This window comes from Pelophylax lessonae (genome assembly GCF_965119305.1).
Source record: "Pelophylax lessonae genome assembly, chromosome: 2".
Classification (NCBI taxonomy): Eukaryota; Metazoa; Chordata; class Amphibia; order Anura; family Ranidae; genus Pelophylax; species Pelophylax lessonae.
This window is the reverse complement of record NC_138769.1, coordinates 148,150,098-148,165,399: the sequence shown is the minus strand read 5'-3', so window position 1 is coordinate 148,165,399 and position 15,302 is coordinate 148,150,098. Positions and strand designations below refer to the sequence as shown.

Here is a 15,302-nt window from a genome sequence, read left to right as displayed (position 1 = left end):
CTTTGATAATATGCAGTGGAAGGAATGGGCGCACTGCAATGTATCCAACAAAGTGCAAGTTTATTCAGCAAAGCTGTACAAGCCACCCCTCACCGTGACTCCACTTTCACTGATGCCTTTTACCCAAAAAATGTGAATAAGTCCAGGCAAAAGGCTTTGGAGAGGGTGGAATCGTAGTTAGTGGGTTGTGCCTTGATGTACCTTTGCTGGATTAAATTGACTTAAATACATTGTCTTTCCTTTCTTTTCTGTGTCTGGATGTGAAAGTTAGAATGGGCTCCCATGCAGCAATGAACCCATCTATTGGGGAGGAAAATCCTGCAGGCTTTTGTGAGCAACTTTATTTTCACTTTTCCAATAAAAGTCAATTTATTGGTAAAACGGTTTAACCACTGAAACCACACTCATGTTATACAATTTAGTACAGGCTTAATCTAGTGTTCATAGCCAGTTAATCATTTTCTTTAAAAAATAGAAAACTGATCTAGAAAGCCCAACTGGTAATTTTAGATACATTTAGGTTTAGTGTATATAGGCTTTTAGTTTGCTTTGGCCTTATGCATGTGGAGTAAATTTGAGGGCTTGTTCACACCACACATTGGGGTCAATGTGTGTATATTAAATGCACTAAAACAAACTTGTGTTATTGGACCTTCAAGGTCCTGGAATTCCGTGTCTGAATTTTGGAATAGATCTTACACTAAGATGCTTTTTCCTTGCTTTCACATTCACTTGTATAGAGGAATAAAGCAACATTATGCCATTGTGCACGTTGCTTTATACACTATATTGTCCAAAGTATTGGGACACCTGCATTTACACGCACATGAACTTTAATGGCATCCCAGTCTTAGTCTGTAGGGTTCAATATTGAGTTGGCCCACCCTTTACAGCTATAACAGCTTCAACTCTTCTGGTAAGGCTGACCTCAAGGTTTAGGAGTGTGTCTATGGGAATGTTTGATCAGTCTTTCAAAAGCGCTTTTGTAAAGGTCAGACACTGATGTTGGGCAAGAAAGCCTTGCTCACAGTCTCCACTCTAATTAATCCCAATTAATCTGTTGAGTTGAGGTCAGGACTCTGTGCAGGCCAGTCAAGTTCCTCCACCCCAAACTCGCTCATCCATGTCTTTATGGACCTTGTATGTGCACTGGTGTACAGTCATGTTGGAACAAGAGGGGCCATCCCCAAACTGTTCCCACAAAATTGGGAGAATGAAATTGTCATCATTTTTGTTGGTATGCTGACGCCTTAAGAGTTCCCTTCACTGGCACTAAGGGGCCAACCCCAACCTCTGAAAAACAACTCCACACTGTAATCCCCCCTCCACCAAATGATTTGGACCAGTGCACAAAGCAAGGTCCATAAAGATATGGATGAGCGAGTTTGAGCTTGAGGAGCCTAACTGGCCTGCACAGAGTCCTGATCTCAACCGGATAGAACACCTTTGGGATGAATTAGAGTGGAGACTGCGAGCCGGGCCTTCTCCTCACAAATGTGATTCTGGATGAATGGTCAAACATTTCCATAGACAAAAAAAATATATATATGTAGCACAAATCTGCCCTCTACTAGTGATACAATATATCCCCTGCGCTCAAGTGTCCTCAAAACCAGTCAATCAGACAATACCACAGCTACTTTAAAAGGAAGTATGTAAAAGTATACTAAAATATAACGTCCCTAGGAACATATACAAAAGTACAAGTAGCGCAGGTATAATTGAGGAGAAATGACGTAGCATATAAACCAGCCAAATCTTGATACAGTCCTTATACGTCCATGAATGCAAAATTTAGTGCAAAAAAGCTTCAATGCAAAAAATTAAATGCAAAAATTCAAAACCAAAGGGTTAATTCCTCAGTAATAGTCCAATCCACCAAGTGAGAAACACCATCAAGTGTTGGGATCACCACTGCTCTACACCTCCACCGATGTGATAATGGGGGGACTGGCAACTCACCAGATGCTGTGGCCCTCCTATTTGCATAGGACAGGCAAACAGGTTGTGGTAACACAAATCCCACTCAGAGAACAGAAAGAGACAGTTTACCGTCTGAGCTAATGATGGGAGAAGAAGGGAGATAAGGGATCACCCGTGATTGGAATCCAGTAATAGCAGCAGTAATCGTTCCTGAGTGGGATTTGTGTGGAGGTGTAGAGCAGTGGTGATCCCAACACTTGATGGTGTTTCTCACTTGGTGGATTGGACTATTACTGAGGAATTAACCCTTTGGTTTTGAATTTTTGCATTTAATTTTTTGCATTGAAGCTTTTTTGCACTAAATTTTGCATTCATGGATGTATAAGGACTGTATCAAGATTTGGCTGGTTTATATGCTACGTCATTTCTCCTCAATTATACCTGCGCTACTTGTACTTTTGTATATGTTCCTAGGGACGTTATATTTCCATAGACACCTTCCCAAACCTTGTGGACAGCCTTCCCACAAGAGATGAAGCTGTTATAGTTGCAAAGGGTGGGCCAACTTAATATTAAACCCTACAGGCTCAGACTGGGATGCCATTAAAGTTCATGTGCATGTAAAGGCAGGCATTCCAATACTTTGGACAATATAGTGTATAAATCAATGTGCACAATGGCTTAATTTTGCTTTATTCCTCCATACAAGTGAATGTGAAAGCAAGGAAAAAGCATCCTAAATGCATTTTAAATGTATCCCAAAATAATCTCAGATTCATAGTGTTAGCTTTATACCGACAATAATGCAGCAATCTTTTCTCATATATTGTACTGTGATTACTGCCATTAGGTGGTATTACGTTTGATACTTGATAAATGTAATATTCTTTCTAGTGCAACTACATGGTTATAATGTAATTTCCTGTCTCTGGGCTTCTGTCATTTTCCAATAAAACAAGAAGTGCTCAGCGGCGTGTCCAGCCCCATCTTGACTGGTAAGGCAGCCCATAGATGAGTCAGTTTTTTTGGGTTCAAAAACTGATTTGATTTGCCCATCCACACATTTGATGTGGATGAGGGAATCCCTGAGCCATTATATTCTGACAGCAGGGAGGCTTCCCAACCTCCGAACACACTGATCTGCACTGCCATCTACAGCCGCTGGCACCGATTAAGCTGGTAAAATCCTGACAGGGCGGTTGTACAGAAGTAAATCAATAGATAGACTTCTGTACAACCTCCCTGTCAATACATGGATCCAAATTTAGTTTGTCCCTGTAGAACTGGCCGAACTTCAATCCACATATAGCTGGCATAAGAGTTATATCTGCAGCAGCTTTCTAACACAAACCACTTTTCCTTTATGCTTCTTGTGCTTGACTTGACAATCAAGCAAATAAACCCATTTATTTATATATTTAACAGATTTTCATAACTCATTATTGTACTACATCTGAATTTCAGGTAATAAGTCATGTTTAAGAGGTTGAGGACAAGGTCTAAATGTTTGGTTAGACCTTAGGTGTCCATGTATGTCCTAATAATAGGAAGAGATAATAATAACACCACCTTAGTTGACTGGGCTATTAGTGGACCACGTAAGAGTTAATAAGGGTGTGATGGCATACAAGCAAAACAAGAGAGATATGTCACTACCAGTTGCTAATGTTGAAATTTCTGCCATTTACACAGGGCCGTCTTTAACACAGGGCAAAAGGGGGGGCTGCCCTGGGGCCAGTCATTATTGCGTGGCCCAAAGCAGCTGCCCCTTGAGCCTGCACTGCCTGCAAATAGTTGATAAGTGGATTTGGGAGGGCCCAAGAAAATATTTGCCCAGGGTCCAATCAATATTAAAGACAGCCCTGCATTTACAGTATGGGCAGTCTTATGCTATCACTTCTCTCATCTGCGAGCAATAAGACAAATTTTCTGGTGGATTGATAATATGCAATTTACCGTCCACAGAGTATTTCCAGTAACTCAAAACATATTACAACCGCTGTTCAAGCACAGATTTATTTATTAGCATTAAGCTAGTGCTGTCCCACCCAAATTTAACATATCTTTACAATGAAGTGAATCCAACCATTCTACATTGCCAGGCAGTTTATGCTGTAGCAATTTTCAGTGGAGCTGAATCAATCGGGAAGAGTGGTGTTACTTGTTGTTTCATTTTGGAAAGTTTGTCGATTTTGATCTAGACTACTCAGGCAGGCCGGCCTCCAGGGAGAAGAGCTTTCATAACTTTGAATAGGTTAAAGTGTAGAATTGCTAAATAAGAAGAGTAGGACATCAAAATATTTAAAGAATAACTCTACTTTTGTTAAAACAAAAATAATCCCTTCTGGGTGATCAACGTACATTGCAGGGATTTTTAACAAGCATTGTTGCAGATTCTTACCTATTTTTGCATTGAAAAAAAAATGTATGCTTGATTATGACAGTGTGCAAAGTGAATCAGAATGGGATAGACTTTTTCATTATTAATTAGCTGATGCTCTTGCAATGTTCTAATGAAGAAAGTTGCAGCATCAGCATCCCTTTAAATGTCATTAACTCTTTGGGGGAAATTTGTATTGCACAAGATGTCTAAATGTTGACCTATATCTTAGTGCAGACCTCTGAGAAAGTCAGTGAGCCAATCACAAAAGTAGGAAATTACATTTCTGGGCAAGTTCTGTACACCAAATGTGTAAAGAAGGCCTCCAGGTTCCCATACTAGATTGAATTTGACAGAAAATGACAGTGCTGCAGTTTGAAAAGTAAAGATATTTTTAATAACATTAAATTACAATATGGTTTGTGTAGCAATTATGTATAAGAATTACAAAAGGAGAAACCAGCGCACAGCCACCCTCGCATAATAAAGTTTTAATTGGACATTGGACAACATTTCTAACAAATACACTCTCATGTTTCAAGAAGATAACAGGCACATACAATGATAAATAAAAGGTATAGCCTTAATATTAAGGCCAGCTACAGCGCTTGTTGAGTATAACCCTAATGGTAAAATCCAGTAATGGTTCACTAAATTTGACAAATGAAAAGTAACAAATGATATATGACAAGTAAAAGGATATAAAATTATCAGTAGAAGTAATTAATCAATATAAAGTATTAATAGTAGTTCTTGCTGGACAAACTTGTGATGTTTGCAAAAAAAAACATTCATTGATCTAATAAATTAGTATGTGCCACAATTTACATCAGTGACTTCATAAATATTAAATAAATAATGAATCAATATATATATAATCAATAAATAAGAAAAAAACAAAAAATAGATATTGACTGATCACATAAATAAAGTCCAAATTGAGTGACTGTAGTGCTCAAAATGATCAAAAAGTCCTTTGTGACTGTATATTTCCAATGGTTCAAAAGTGCAAGTGCTCAAACGTGGGTGTCCATAAATTCTGTGACATTGATTCCTTTCACCGTGTTTGTGGGTAGATTAAATCACTTACCAGATCCTATGGGTCCTATATGCCTTATAGCATTAGGACCACTCGCGCTTAATTGCCCCCTGGGATGGGTTCCCCTTTAAACTCCTGTGGACTGGTATCAGGCTCCTCCTTACTCTGTGGTATACAACCAGTTAAATATGAAGGAAGGAAAAAGAAGCTCCAGATGGTGTAGTATATTAGAGTTCAGTTTATTGCCCACAATGTGGGTTTTTAAAACAGGTAGAGTATACAGATAAAATATTGGTGGTCAGCGGTCAGCTTGTGCGGGCTGCGTGTCCTCTCTGCAGAGTGGCGAGCGGTGCTTCCGGCTTGCGCTCAACCTGATGTACCATAATGACGCTATGTGTTCCAAACTTACGCGTTTCGTCACTTCCTGTGACGTCCTCAGAGATCATATCAGATCTCTGAGGACGTCACAGGAAGTGACGAAACGTCACATAGCGTCACACATAGCGTCATTACGGTACGTCAGGTGGAACGCAAGCGGGAAGCACCGCTCGCCACTCTGCAGAGAGGACGCGCAGCCTGCACAAGCTGACCGCTGACCACTAATATTTTATCTGTATACTCTACCTGTTTTAAAAACCCACATTGTGGGCAATAAACTGAACTCTAATATACTACACCATCTGGAGCTTCTTTTTCCTTCCTTCATATTTAACTGGTTGTATACCCCAGAGTAAGGAGGAGCCTGATACCAGCCCACAGGAGTTTAAAGGGGAACCCATCCCAGGGGGCAATTAAGCGCGAGTGGTCCTATTGCTATAAGGCATATAGGACCCATAGGATCTGGTAAGTGATTTAATCTACCCACAAACACAGTGAAAGGAATCAATGTCACAAAATTTATGGACACCCACGTTTGAGCACTTGCACTTTTGAACCATTGGAAATATACAGTCACAGAGGATTTTCTGATCATTTTGAGCACTACAGTCACTCAATTTGGGCTTTATTTATGTGATCAGTCAATATCTATTTTATGTTTTTTTCTTATTTATTGATTATATATATATATTGATTCATTATTTATTTAATATTTATGAAGTCACTGATGTAAATTGTGGCACATACTAATTTATTAGATCAATGAATGTTTTTTCTGCAAGGATCACAAGTTTGTCCAGCAAGAACTACTATTAATACTTTATATTGATTAATTACTTCTACTGATAATTTATATCCTTTTACTTGTCATATATCACTTGTTACTTTTAATTTGTCAAATTTAGTGAACCATTACTGGATTTCACCATTAGGGTTATATTCTGCAAGCGCTGTAGCTGGCTTTAATATTAAGGCTATACCTTTCATTTATCCCTTTACTCTATAGCAGCTGCTGCACCCTACACTATACATCATAATTGCTAGATTATTCCTTGGCGCGTGGAATATACCTTGGTATATTTTTTCATACATACAACGATAGGTTCCCTATCTTCCTCTCTCCACCAGATGGCCCCTTCAGATGTTATGGAGCTCGATCACTGCTCCTGAAGTGCCTAATGACCTGAATCCTCCTCGCTACGGCCCCAGCATTCACAGCCCAGTGCACCTGCGCCCGGACCAGCCGGCTAGTCGCCACTGCCCATGGGCGCCGTGGCCCTGCAAGAAGGCTGTAGATGGAAGGGGAGTAAGGAACGGGACAACGTAGTACGCTTGCTAGGATGCTATGACAATGCATTTTTGAGGCGGAGCCTCCATCCTCAGGTGACCTGCAGGATTCGGGTAATCAGGCACTTTAGGAGCAGCGATCGATCTTCATAACATCTGAAGGGGTCATCCGGGGTAGAGAGGAAGATAGGGAACCTATCGTTGTATGTGCCTGTTATCTTCTTGAAACATGTGAGTGTATTTGTTAGAAATGTTGTCCAATGTCCAATTAAAACTTTATTATGCGAGGGCGGTTGTGCGCTGGTGTCTCCTTTTCTAATTCTTATACAGACTCATTGTCCGCCACCAAGTGGAAACAAGGAGAGCTGCAACGACCTCACATTCTAAAAGTGTGCATTCAAAAAAGACCACCAGCAAGCCTTGGAGTGTGCATCTGATCAGCGCATGAACTGGTGAAATATTACTTTTATGTGTAATTTGTTTGTGTAGCATATGCATATGCTTTATTTTTTATTTGCTATTGTTTCCCCTTAAAGTGAAGTTACCCTTAACATTTTTGTCTTTCTATTTGATCATATCTTCAAGATAAGCATGTCAACTTGTGTAAGGGTCCTAAAGAGCCCCTTTCTTTAGGGCTAAGAAAAAGACCACATATAGGGTGTATATATATATATATATATATATATATATATATATATATATATACATACACAATTTTAGATTACAGTACAGACACAGTAAAAATGAAATCAGTTTAAATGATTCAATTACTGATGGCAAGAGAAGAGGAAGCAGGGGGTGACAGAAACATCAGTCAAAAAAAGTGGCATCACAACTGTTGATGGCTCTTATGTCAGATATGATAAATGAGAATAACTGTCGTTGAAATGTTCGTTGACCGACATTACTTAGAAGTTGTGATTCACAAAAGTACGGTAGCATCAAGAGATAAATGCAATGAACTAATGACTGCAACATGTGGAAAGCAACATTTCACTGCTCTAATGCTTTTTGATGAATCATGAGAAGCATCCTACATCGCAGAGACCAACAGAGCACATAAAAGTAGGCATGTATGACTTAAGTATTCAATGTGTGCAGTGCTGCTGACTCCACAGCTGGATTTATATTCCTTTGTTGTGTCCACAATTAGTGCTTCACTCTCCAGCATATGGCACTGATCAGATTATTACGCAAGGAGCCATAATAAAAACAATAAGGCTGGTGACGGGAAACAGCTGAATACATGGCCCAATAGCAACAGCTACATCTGTTTGCGAGAAAATATTCTGTTATCAAATTGATGGTCTCCTGGCAGAAGACTGAGTCATCAGCGGCTTGGCACATAGAAGTGTGAGCAAGCACTCGCACAGGATGGCAACAATTAAAGATCAACTGAATTTGGACAAATTCAAATAATTTCAAAGGTTAAACTGTTTGCTTTGTTAATAGAATATCTGTGCGTATTATAATCAGTACTTTTCTTTAAAGTACATCTAAAGCCAAAAGGTTTATTTTAGTATTGGGTAGAGTGGTGGGGGGTTATTACCCTTGTCTTTTTTATTGCTACCTGTGTCCCTCCCTCTATACACTCTCTCTATTTGTTTTGGTAGCTGCCATCTCTGTGAATGAATGTGGGAAGAACATGAGCAGAGGGTAAATCTTCCAGTGGGGTCACTTGTGCCAATGACAACTGTCTAAGAGGGATTTTCCTCACATTGAGGTGATTTTCGCTGACCCCTTTTGTTTCTACAGGACAGGAAGTGAAGGGAAATATCCCCAATGGGACACAAATGAAAAAAATGACTTCGGCATTCCCTACTCTACCAAAATACAAAAAAAAAAAAAAAATTAAAAAAGCTCTCACTTTAGTTATGCTCTAAAGCAAAATGCATTTTCTATTTTATAAAAGTGTTATTATTTCTAATAATTTTAGGAGAACAAATGGAAACCTGTGCTTTACTTGTGAATCTGCTGTGTATTATCATGAAAGGATGTTTTACTCTTATAATCTCTTTGTAACACATGAAGGACCCCTACTGCTGCTCTTTACTGCACTTGTGGACTGAAGTCTGACCTTAAAAATAAATTAGCTGTATTTAAAGTTCAATTTGCAATTAATGGTGACACTACAATGCCACATTCCATAACCAGGGGCAATCTAAATGATCCAGAAATAAATAGGTGTTAGGTTATTCATACTGTCAGCAGGGACTTGCACATTTTGACATTTTATTAAAAGCAGTGCGTTCTAGTAAGCGGTGGAAAAATGCAGCATGTCCACATGTCACGGCACAGCAGCACAACACATCAAGCCTACATGACACTTCATATAATGTTAGGAAAAAAAACAACAATGAAAAGCTGAAATGCACATTGCACTGCTCTTTGCTAGCGCTGACATTGTACCTAGCCAATGCGGTATCAAAGAGAAGAAAAGGCGCCGCTCACCAATTCAGTGCATTAGTATGACGTTGAATGTGGCCTCAGCCAGCGCCGCTCCAGCCACAATCCCCTGACATGTTTCGCCCCGCTCACCAGGCTTGGTCACAGAGGTGGCTGGAGTGGTGCTGGCTGAGGCCACAATTATCTACATACTAATGCACTGGGTTGGAGAGTGGAGCCTTTTCTTCTCTTTAATAATGCTCTTACACCTCTGAATGGTGCACTGACGCCAGCTACCTTCACTGCAACCAGCAGGGAGATCTCTGTCTCAGCTGAGAGCGGCACTGCATGTTTCATTTAGCTTACATAGTGGCTGTGTCTTATGGACAATTGTGAACATAGTCATAATGGTGAAAACTGAAAGATCTACATCTTTGTTTGGGTGTAAAATGGGAGTATTGTGAGGAAGGGAGCTGTCTGTGTTGATGCATGGGATGGTAACAAAGAAACTGGATTTTTAGTTTTTCTGGAAATTTTCTTAAGGGCCTGTGTACATAGACTTCTGTTGGTGTCCAAACTGCTTTTCTCTCTGTATAAGTCAAGGAATGCAATTGCTGCAAGATTCAGCTTAGAAGGAGGTCAGAATAAGGCCAGAAATAGCACAGAAACACACCCACGGAAGTAGAAAAATCCTCGTGGAAGCTCCAGGTTCCAGACCCCATGTGAAATCAGTGGGTGCCTGAGGGACCAATCACCAGCTCTATCACATAGGAGAAAGGCAAGTGAGTCACATGAGCCCTGAGAACCAGGAGTACCTGGTATGTCACTTCCCTGGGCAAACAGAGCAGCAGGGGAGCAAAGTACAGGGTTCCTGACAATTTCAGCAGAATTGGGTGACAACTAAGAAAGCTCATTCAGACCTCAGTAGACTTTTTCATCTTTTCTACTGAGTTAGAATTTTCAGCCAATTAGCTACTGTTGCTTTGAAAAAAAAGGATGGGTGCTGGGTGTCTCAAATATGCCCTCTGTTCAAACATTATTTCATTATTTTACAATAAATGGCCAGGATTACACTACACATTTTAAAAGATAACTTTACTTTTTTTATGTTATAGTTGGTTTTTTCTTTTTAGGAAAAATACAACACGTGACCTCTACTTCGACAGAACCTGTCAGAATGGCTGGTATCTGTCAATGTTCCCATTAAGTCCTGGCTCCTACTCCCTGACTACAGAAGTGCTGCTATTTCTGGGGTATGCACACCTGTGCAGCATAATACACAATTACACATATACCATAAAGTAGCATGGCTTTTGGTCACTAGGTTGCAGCAAGTTCTTTGCTGGATGGGAAGCTTGGTTGTGCCCGGTAGCAGTCATCCAGACTGGCTCATTTTAATGAGGAATAAAAAATGCTCCAACTACAGTAACCTGCTGCCAAACATTGTGGATGATCCAAATTTCTCTTTTACTGATCTGACAGCATTAAACGAATAAGTTGGAGTCGAATTATCTAGTCAAAATAGGTTTTGGACTTGACTATTGATCAGATCCACGCAGTAGCTGAATGTTCCTAAATCAAATCAAAGGAACCATGTGAAAGGTATACAGATTTAAAGTTTGTTTGCTTTGGAAAACAGCCACAGCCAAAGCAGAAAACTCTGTTCACTGCCAGTATGGTGCAGATTCTGTTGCTGTCTGGTGAAACAAGGGTCTCTCTGTAAAGGCCTGATGTAGACCCCCGCCCTCACTTCCCCCTTGTTGAATCAGACCCAGACCTCTGCAATCAGCAACTCTTATGATCCCTGCTGATTGGAGAGCTGTGGTGCTGACTTTATAGGAGCTGTCAGACCTTTGCAGAGAGACTGCCGCTTCCACACACAGAACAAAGGTCTTTCTCCACAACATGCTGGAAGGGAATAGGCTTTTCTACTCAGGATGTTGTTACTTTCTAAATATAATGAACTATAAACACATTTTGTTTTAAATGTACCTGGAATGTATTTATCTGATTTAAACTGAAAATCTAGTTGGGGTTTTAAATAGTCCAAAGCACTTGTTTGGTTATTTTATCACTCCATTCATCACATCCAGTTAAATAGGTATTGTATCCGACAGTGGTAAGTACTAAATGAAATGAAATGTAATGCCAGAAGTCCAGTGTTTTGCTGGAATATGAGATCACAGCTTTGTATTTCAGCATAGTGCTTTAAATAAAAGATGGAAATGCTTAAAGGCTCGCCACGGGTGATATAATTATTACAGTTATCTGTCTTCTTACATAAAGCTAAAGAAAGAAATTACAAAATCTTCAGGGTTTTGATTTTAAATGATCACTATAGCATAACATTTTTTTTCTTTTAACTGTATATAGTGATGCCTGTAATTGTCATATTAGTATATTAATTCTCTTTCCTCTTCTATACATTTAGATGCAGGCCAAGCTGTCCAGCAAAAGCGACAGTTACAGGGTTGCAAATAGAAGTTGTTCCCTTAGTTTAGCCCTTAGGCTGGTCCCATACGCATCAACCTGTATTGATTTTTCTTTTTTAGATTCAATCTTAATTTTAAGAGTAGTTTTCCTTATTCATAGCTATTCATAGCTTTTTTTTTTCTATATGATCTAAAAAACTATTAAAATGCTTGCTGCTTTCCAATGCATTGTTTTGCTATAAATCAGTTTGACACAACAAATGACTTTATATAATTTAAAGAAAACTTGTACTAGAAATATATAGTATATAGACCTGTCTTTATGGAATTTCTAGTTGCACTGGTCTGGGACAAGGATGCAGACCATGAACTCTGACTTCACACTTTCTCATCTACATTCTAATCCCAGGTCAGTGACTGAGAAAATAGAGAGACATAGGCAAATGGCATTTTCAGGAGAACAGCAATGGCAGCCTTCATACGTCCCTAAAAACATGTTTAACGTAGACCATTTTTTTTTCCCAAAAACAGCTTGCATACACAATGGGTTACAGGGATAGCTGTTAAAGGCAAACATTAATATGGAAATATTGGATTAGAAAAGATTAAACAATGTAAATAGGGTCACCAGTTTTTAGAAGAAGGCTAATTCTTAGATGTTTAAAAACTTCATAGTACCTGACAAGGTTAGTACATGGTCCTGGCCATCTGCAACTCTGGTATACTCTCTGGACCACCGTCTCTGATCCATTCTGTACTTGGCAAGTAACTGTCTTAGTTGCTGTGAACTGACACCAATTCCTACAGAAACAGAAACATTAATACATGTCAGTCAATACATCAAGCAAAATAAACATCTACATTTAATTACATTTTTTAGCTTTTTTTTTTACTCTTCATCTAAAATGGAGCTTCTAAATTTCTACCACAATCACTAAAAAGCCATGAAAATCTTAACGCAGAACTAAAAGGTAATATTTTTTTCATTTTGGATAGAGAAAGGGAGAGGTAAAACCCCTGCCATTTTTTTTCTTTTCTTTTTGGGGGGGCATCTGTGTTTCATTGGGGAGATTTCTTTTAACTTCTTCTTCCATAGCCAAAACAGGAAGTAAAAAGAAATCTCTCCAAAGTGAGGGAATCCCATGGTGTCTCCAGGGTCACCAGAACGAATGTGCCCATTGGAAGATTTCCCCTCTATTACTGTTCTGGAGTCAACCCATAAATTTGTTTTTTTTTTACTTTCACCTTTGATGATAATGGTAAGCAAGACAAATAGAGAGGGTGAATCTCCCAGGGGCACAGAGAGCAATAAATGCTGGACAGGTGTTCTAGCCCCTCTTCACTCCATCCAAAACTAAAACAAAGTTTTGCCATCAGTTTTATTTTAAAGCTGAACCCTGGGTTCGTTAACAAAAAAGACCTTTGCTGTGATTTACCCTTGCACTGCAAAGGTTAAATGCTTATTATCTCAAGGGATGGGGAACTCAGCTTAAAGTCCCTTAGAGAGGTAGCAGTCCTGAACCAGTCACATATATGATGAGAGCCTGCTGGTAAGTTTTACTCCTTATTCCTGTACCCCTACACTTAATGACCATCTAACCATTGCAGTGTGGGGGCTCCTACTGCAAGGGTATTTTTTCCAGCCCAGATGTCAGCTTTAACCTGGCCAAGCTGTGAAATCTTCTTGAAGCAAACCTATTGCACAGCACACCTGGTTTCTTCATTTTTGTAAATGGCTACAACCCCTCACTATGTCCCATTTGAGAGATTGCCCCTCATGCTCCCTGCTCATTAAGACACAACAGGGAGTGAGAGAAAATTCCATCAAAGTGAGGAAAAAGTCATTTTAGACAGTTGTCACCAGAACAGATGTCCCCATTGCAAAATTTATGCCTTTTCTGTTGACAACTCCAAATTCTGGATTTTTTCTCACTTTCCCTCTTTCAGTCGCAATGACACTATTTGGAAATCTCCCTATTAGGACAGACAATATTAAAAAATTACAGGTTCTAACCCCATCCCAGCTTATCCAACACTTAAAAAATATTTTGGTATTGGATACATATTAAGACTAGCTACTAAGAAAACCAACACATTGTAGTAAGGGAGACTACAATGTAAGGGAGACTAAGGGAGGGATCTAATCAATGTATTTAATTTATATCCAATAAGGACTCTATTGGTAAATCTAAAGGAGAATAGTCAATGAGATGGCACTGTATGCGGCCAGTTCTAATCATTCTGCTAGAATTCCTAAACTATAAAGTAACAAGAAAATTAAAAAGTGAATACGAGTCCCTTTTTAATGACCTTGGAAGAGGAACAGGCACCAACATCTTCCTGAAACAGTTCTGTGAAACTTCAAAAGTCAAAGGTTGATTAAAACTTCTGTGCACATATTGTCATGTTATCATGCATGTTAAAGCATAGTAAATCGTCTGTGTATGCATGATATAATGGCAACTCAAAACACATACATGAACAAAACAAACACACCTGAACTTGAAGCTGCAAAAAATTAGGGCAAGAGTGTATTTTTGGTCCATGGGCATGCATTGAAATCTTAATCAAAAATTTTGGCCATGCTCTACATAACATGTGTCAACATGCCAAAATCACTTGTGGATGAGCCCTTACAGTGTGGAAATGTATACTCAACACAGATGGAGGTAGTTGTTTGGGGAATCCTAGTATCTGGGAATCCTCAGATACTAGGAAACCCTTTCGCATATACCTAAAACATATGTGAAAGCACATTTGGATGTCTACCATTTTATAATAAAGTCCAATTAGGATTATCATTTTTGGTTATAGGTATACCACAAAAAATTGCTAATACTATTATATCAAGGGTCTGAAGCAATTTGCAGCACAGTAACTATACTACTTTAAAAAATAAGAATCAAACAGATTTCAGAAGAAATAATGTTTGATATTTAAATTAAATTATATATGTTGGATGACCTCTGCTTGGCTTTTTTGCTCATGTAATGTGTATGATGCTATAGAGGTTCAGACAGATATCTATTGAATGCATGGTTAGAGGCCGCAGGTAGTCATACTATATAGGCAGCTAAAAGCCACATGTGGCTCACTGATTGGGGCCACCAATTTGTTTCCACTGTAGTCTAATGCAACTGAAAAGAGGTGTGGATTTAATTTTACACTACTCTTACAGGATAAATGTACATTGAAATACCATACAACACATCTTTAATAAACACATTCTACCTTGTTTGAACGCTAGTGTCTCTGAACTGTGCACTAGCAGTAATGAAAGGTGATAACATTATATGTCGTGGAATCTCCCACAGACTGAGTGACTCACACTCTACATGTGAAATATATAAATGAATGCGATGATCGATATACTGTGAAATGCTCAGAATGTGCAGTGGAAATGAAGCCATCTGTTAAGAAAACTGGAAAAGCTCAAAGAGATAAAAAGATTAGGCAACATTTGTGGGGAAACATATGC

The 15,302-nt window shown here is 39.0% G+C and overlaps 1 protein-coding gene across 1 annotated transcript in view; it reads right to left on the bottom strand.

Moving 5' to 3' along the window:
* COL26A1 (collagen type XXVI alpha 1 chain) overlaps positions 1-15,302 on the bottom strand; it is a 580,192-nt gene that overhangs the window by 449,511 nt on the left and 115,379 nt on the right. The window contains exon 2 of the mRNA XM_082247729.1: positions 12,503-12,625. Within this exon, the coding sequence (XP_082103855.1) occupies positions 12,503-12,625 (123 nt within the window). The remainder of the gene's footprint in view (positions 1-12,502; positions 12,626-15,302) is intronic.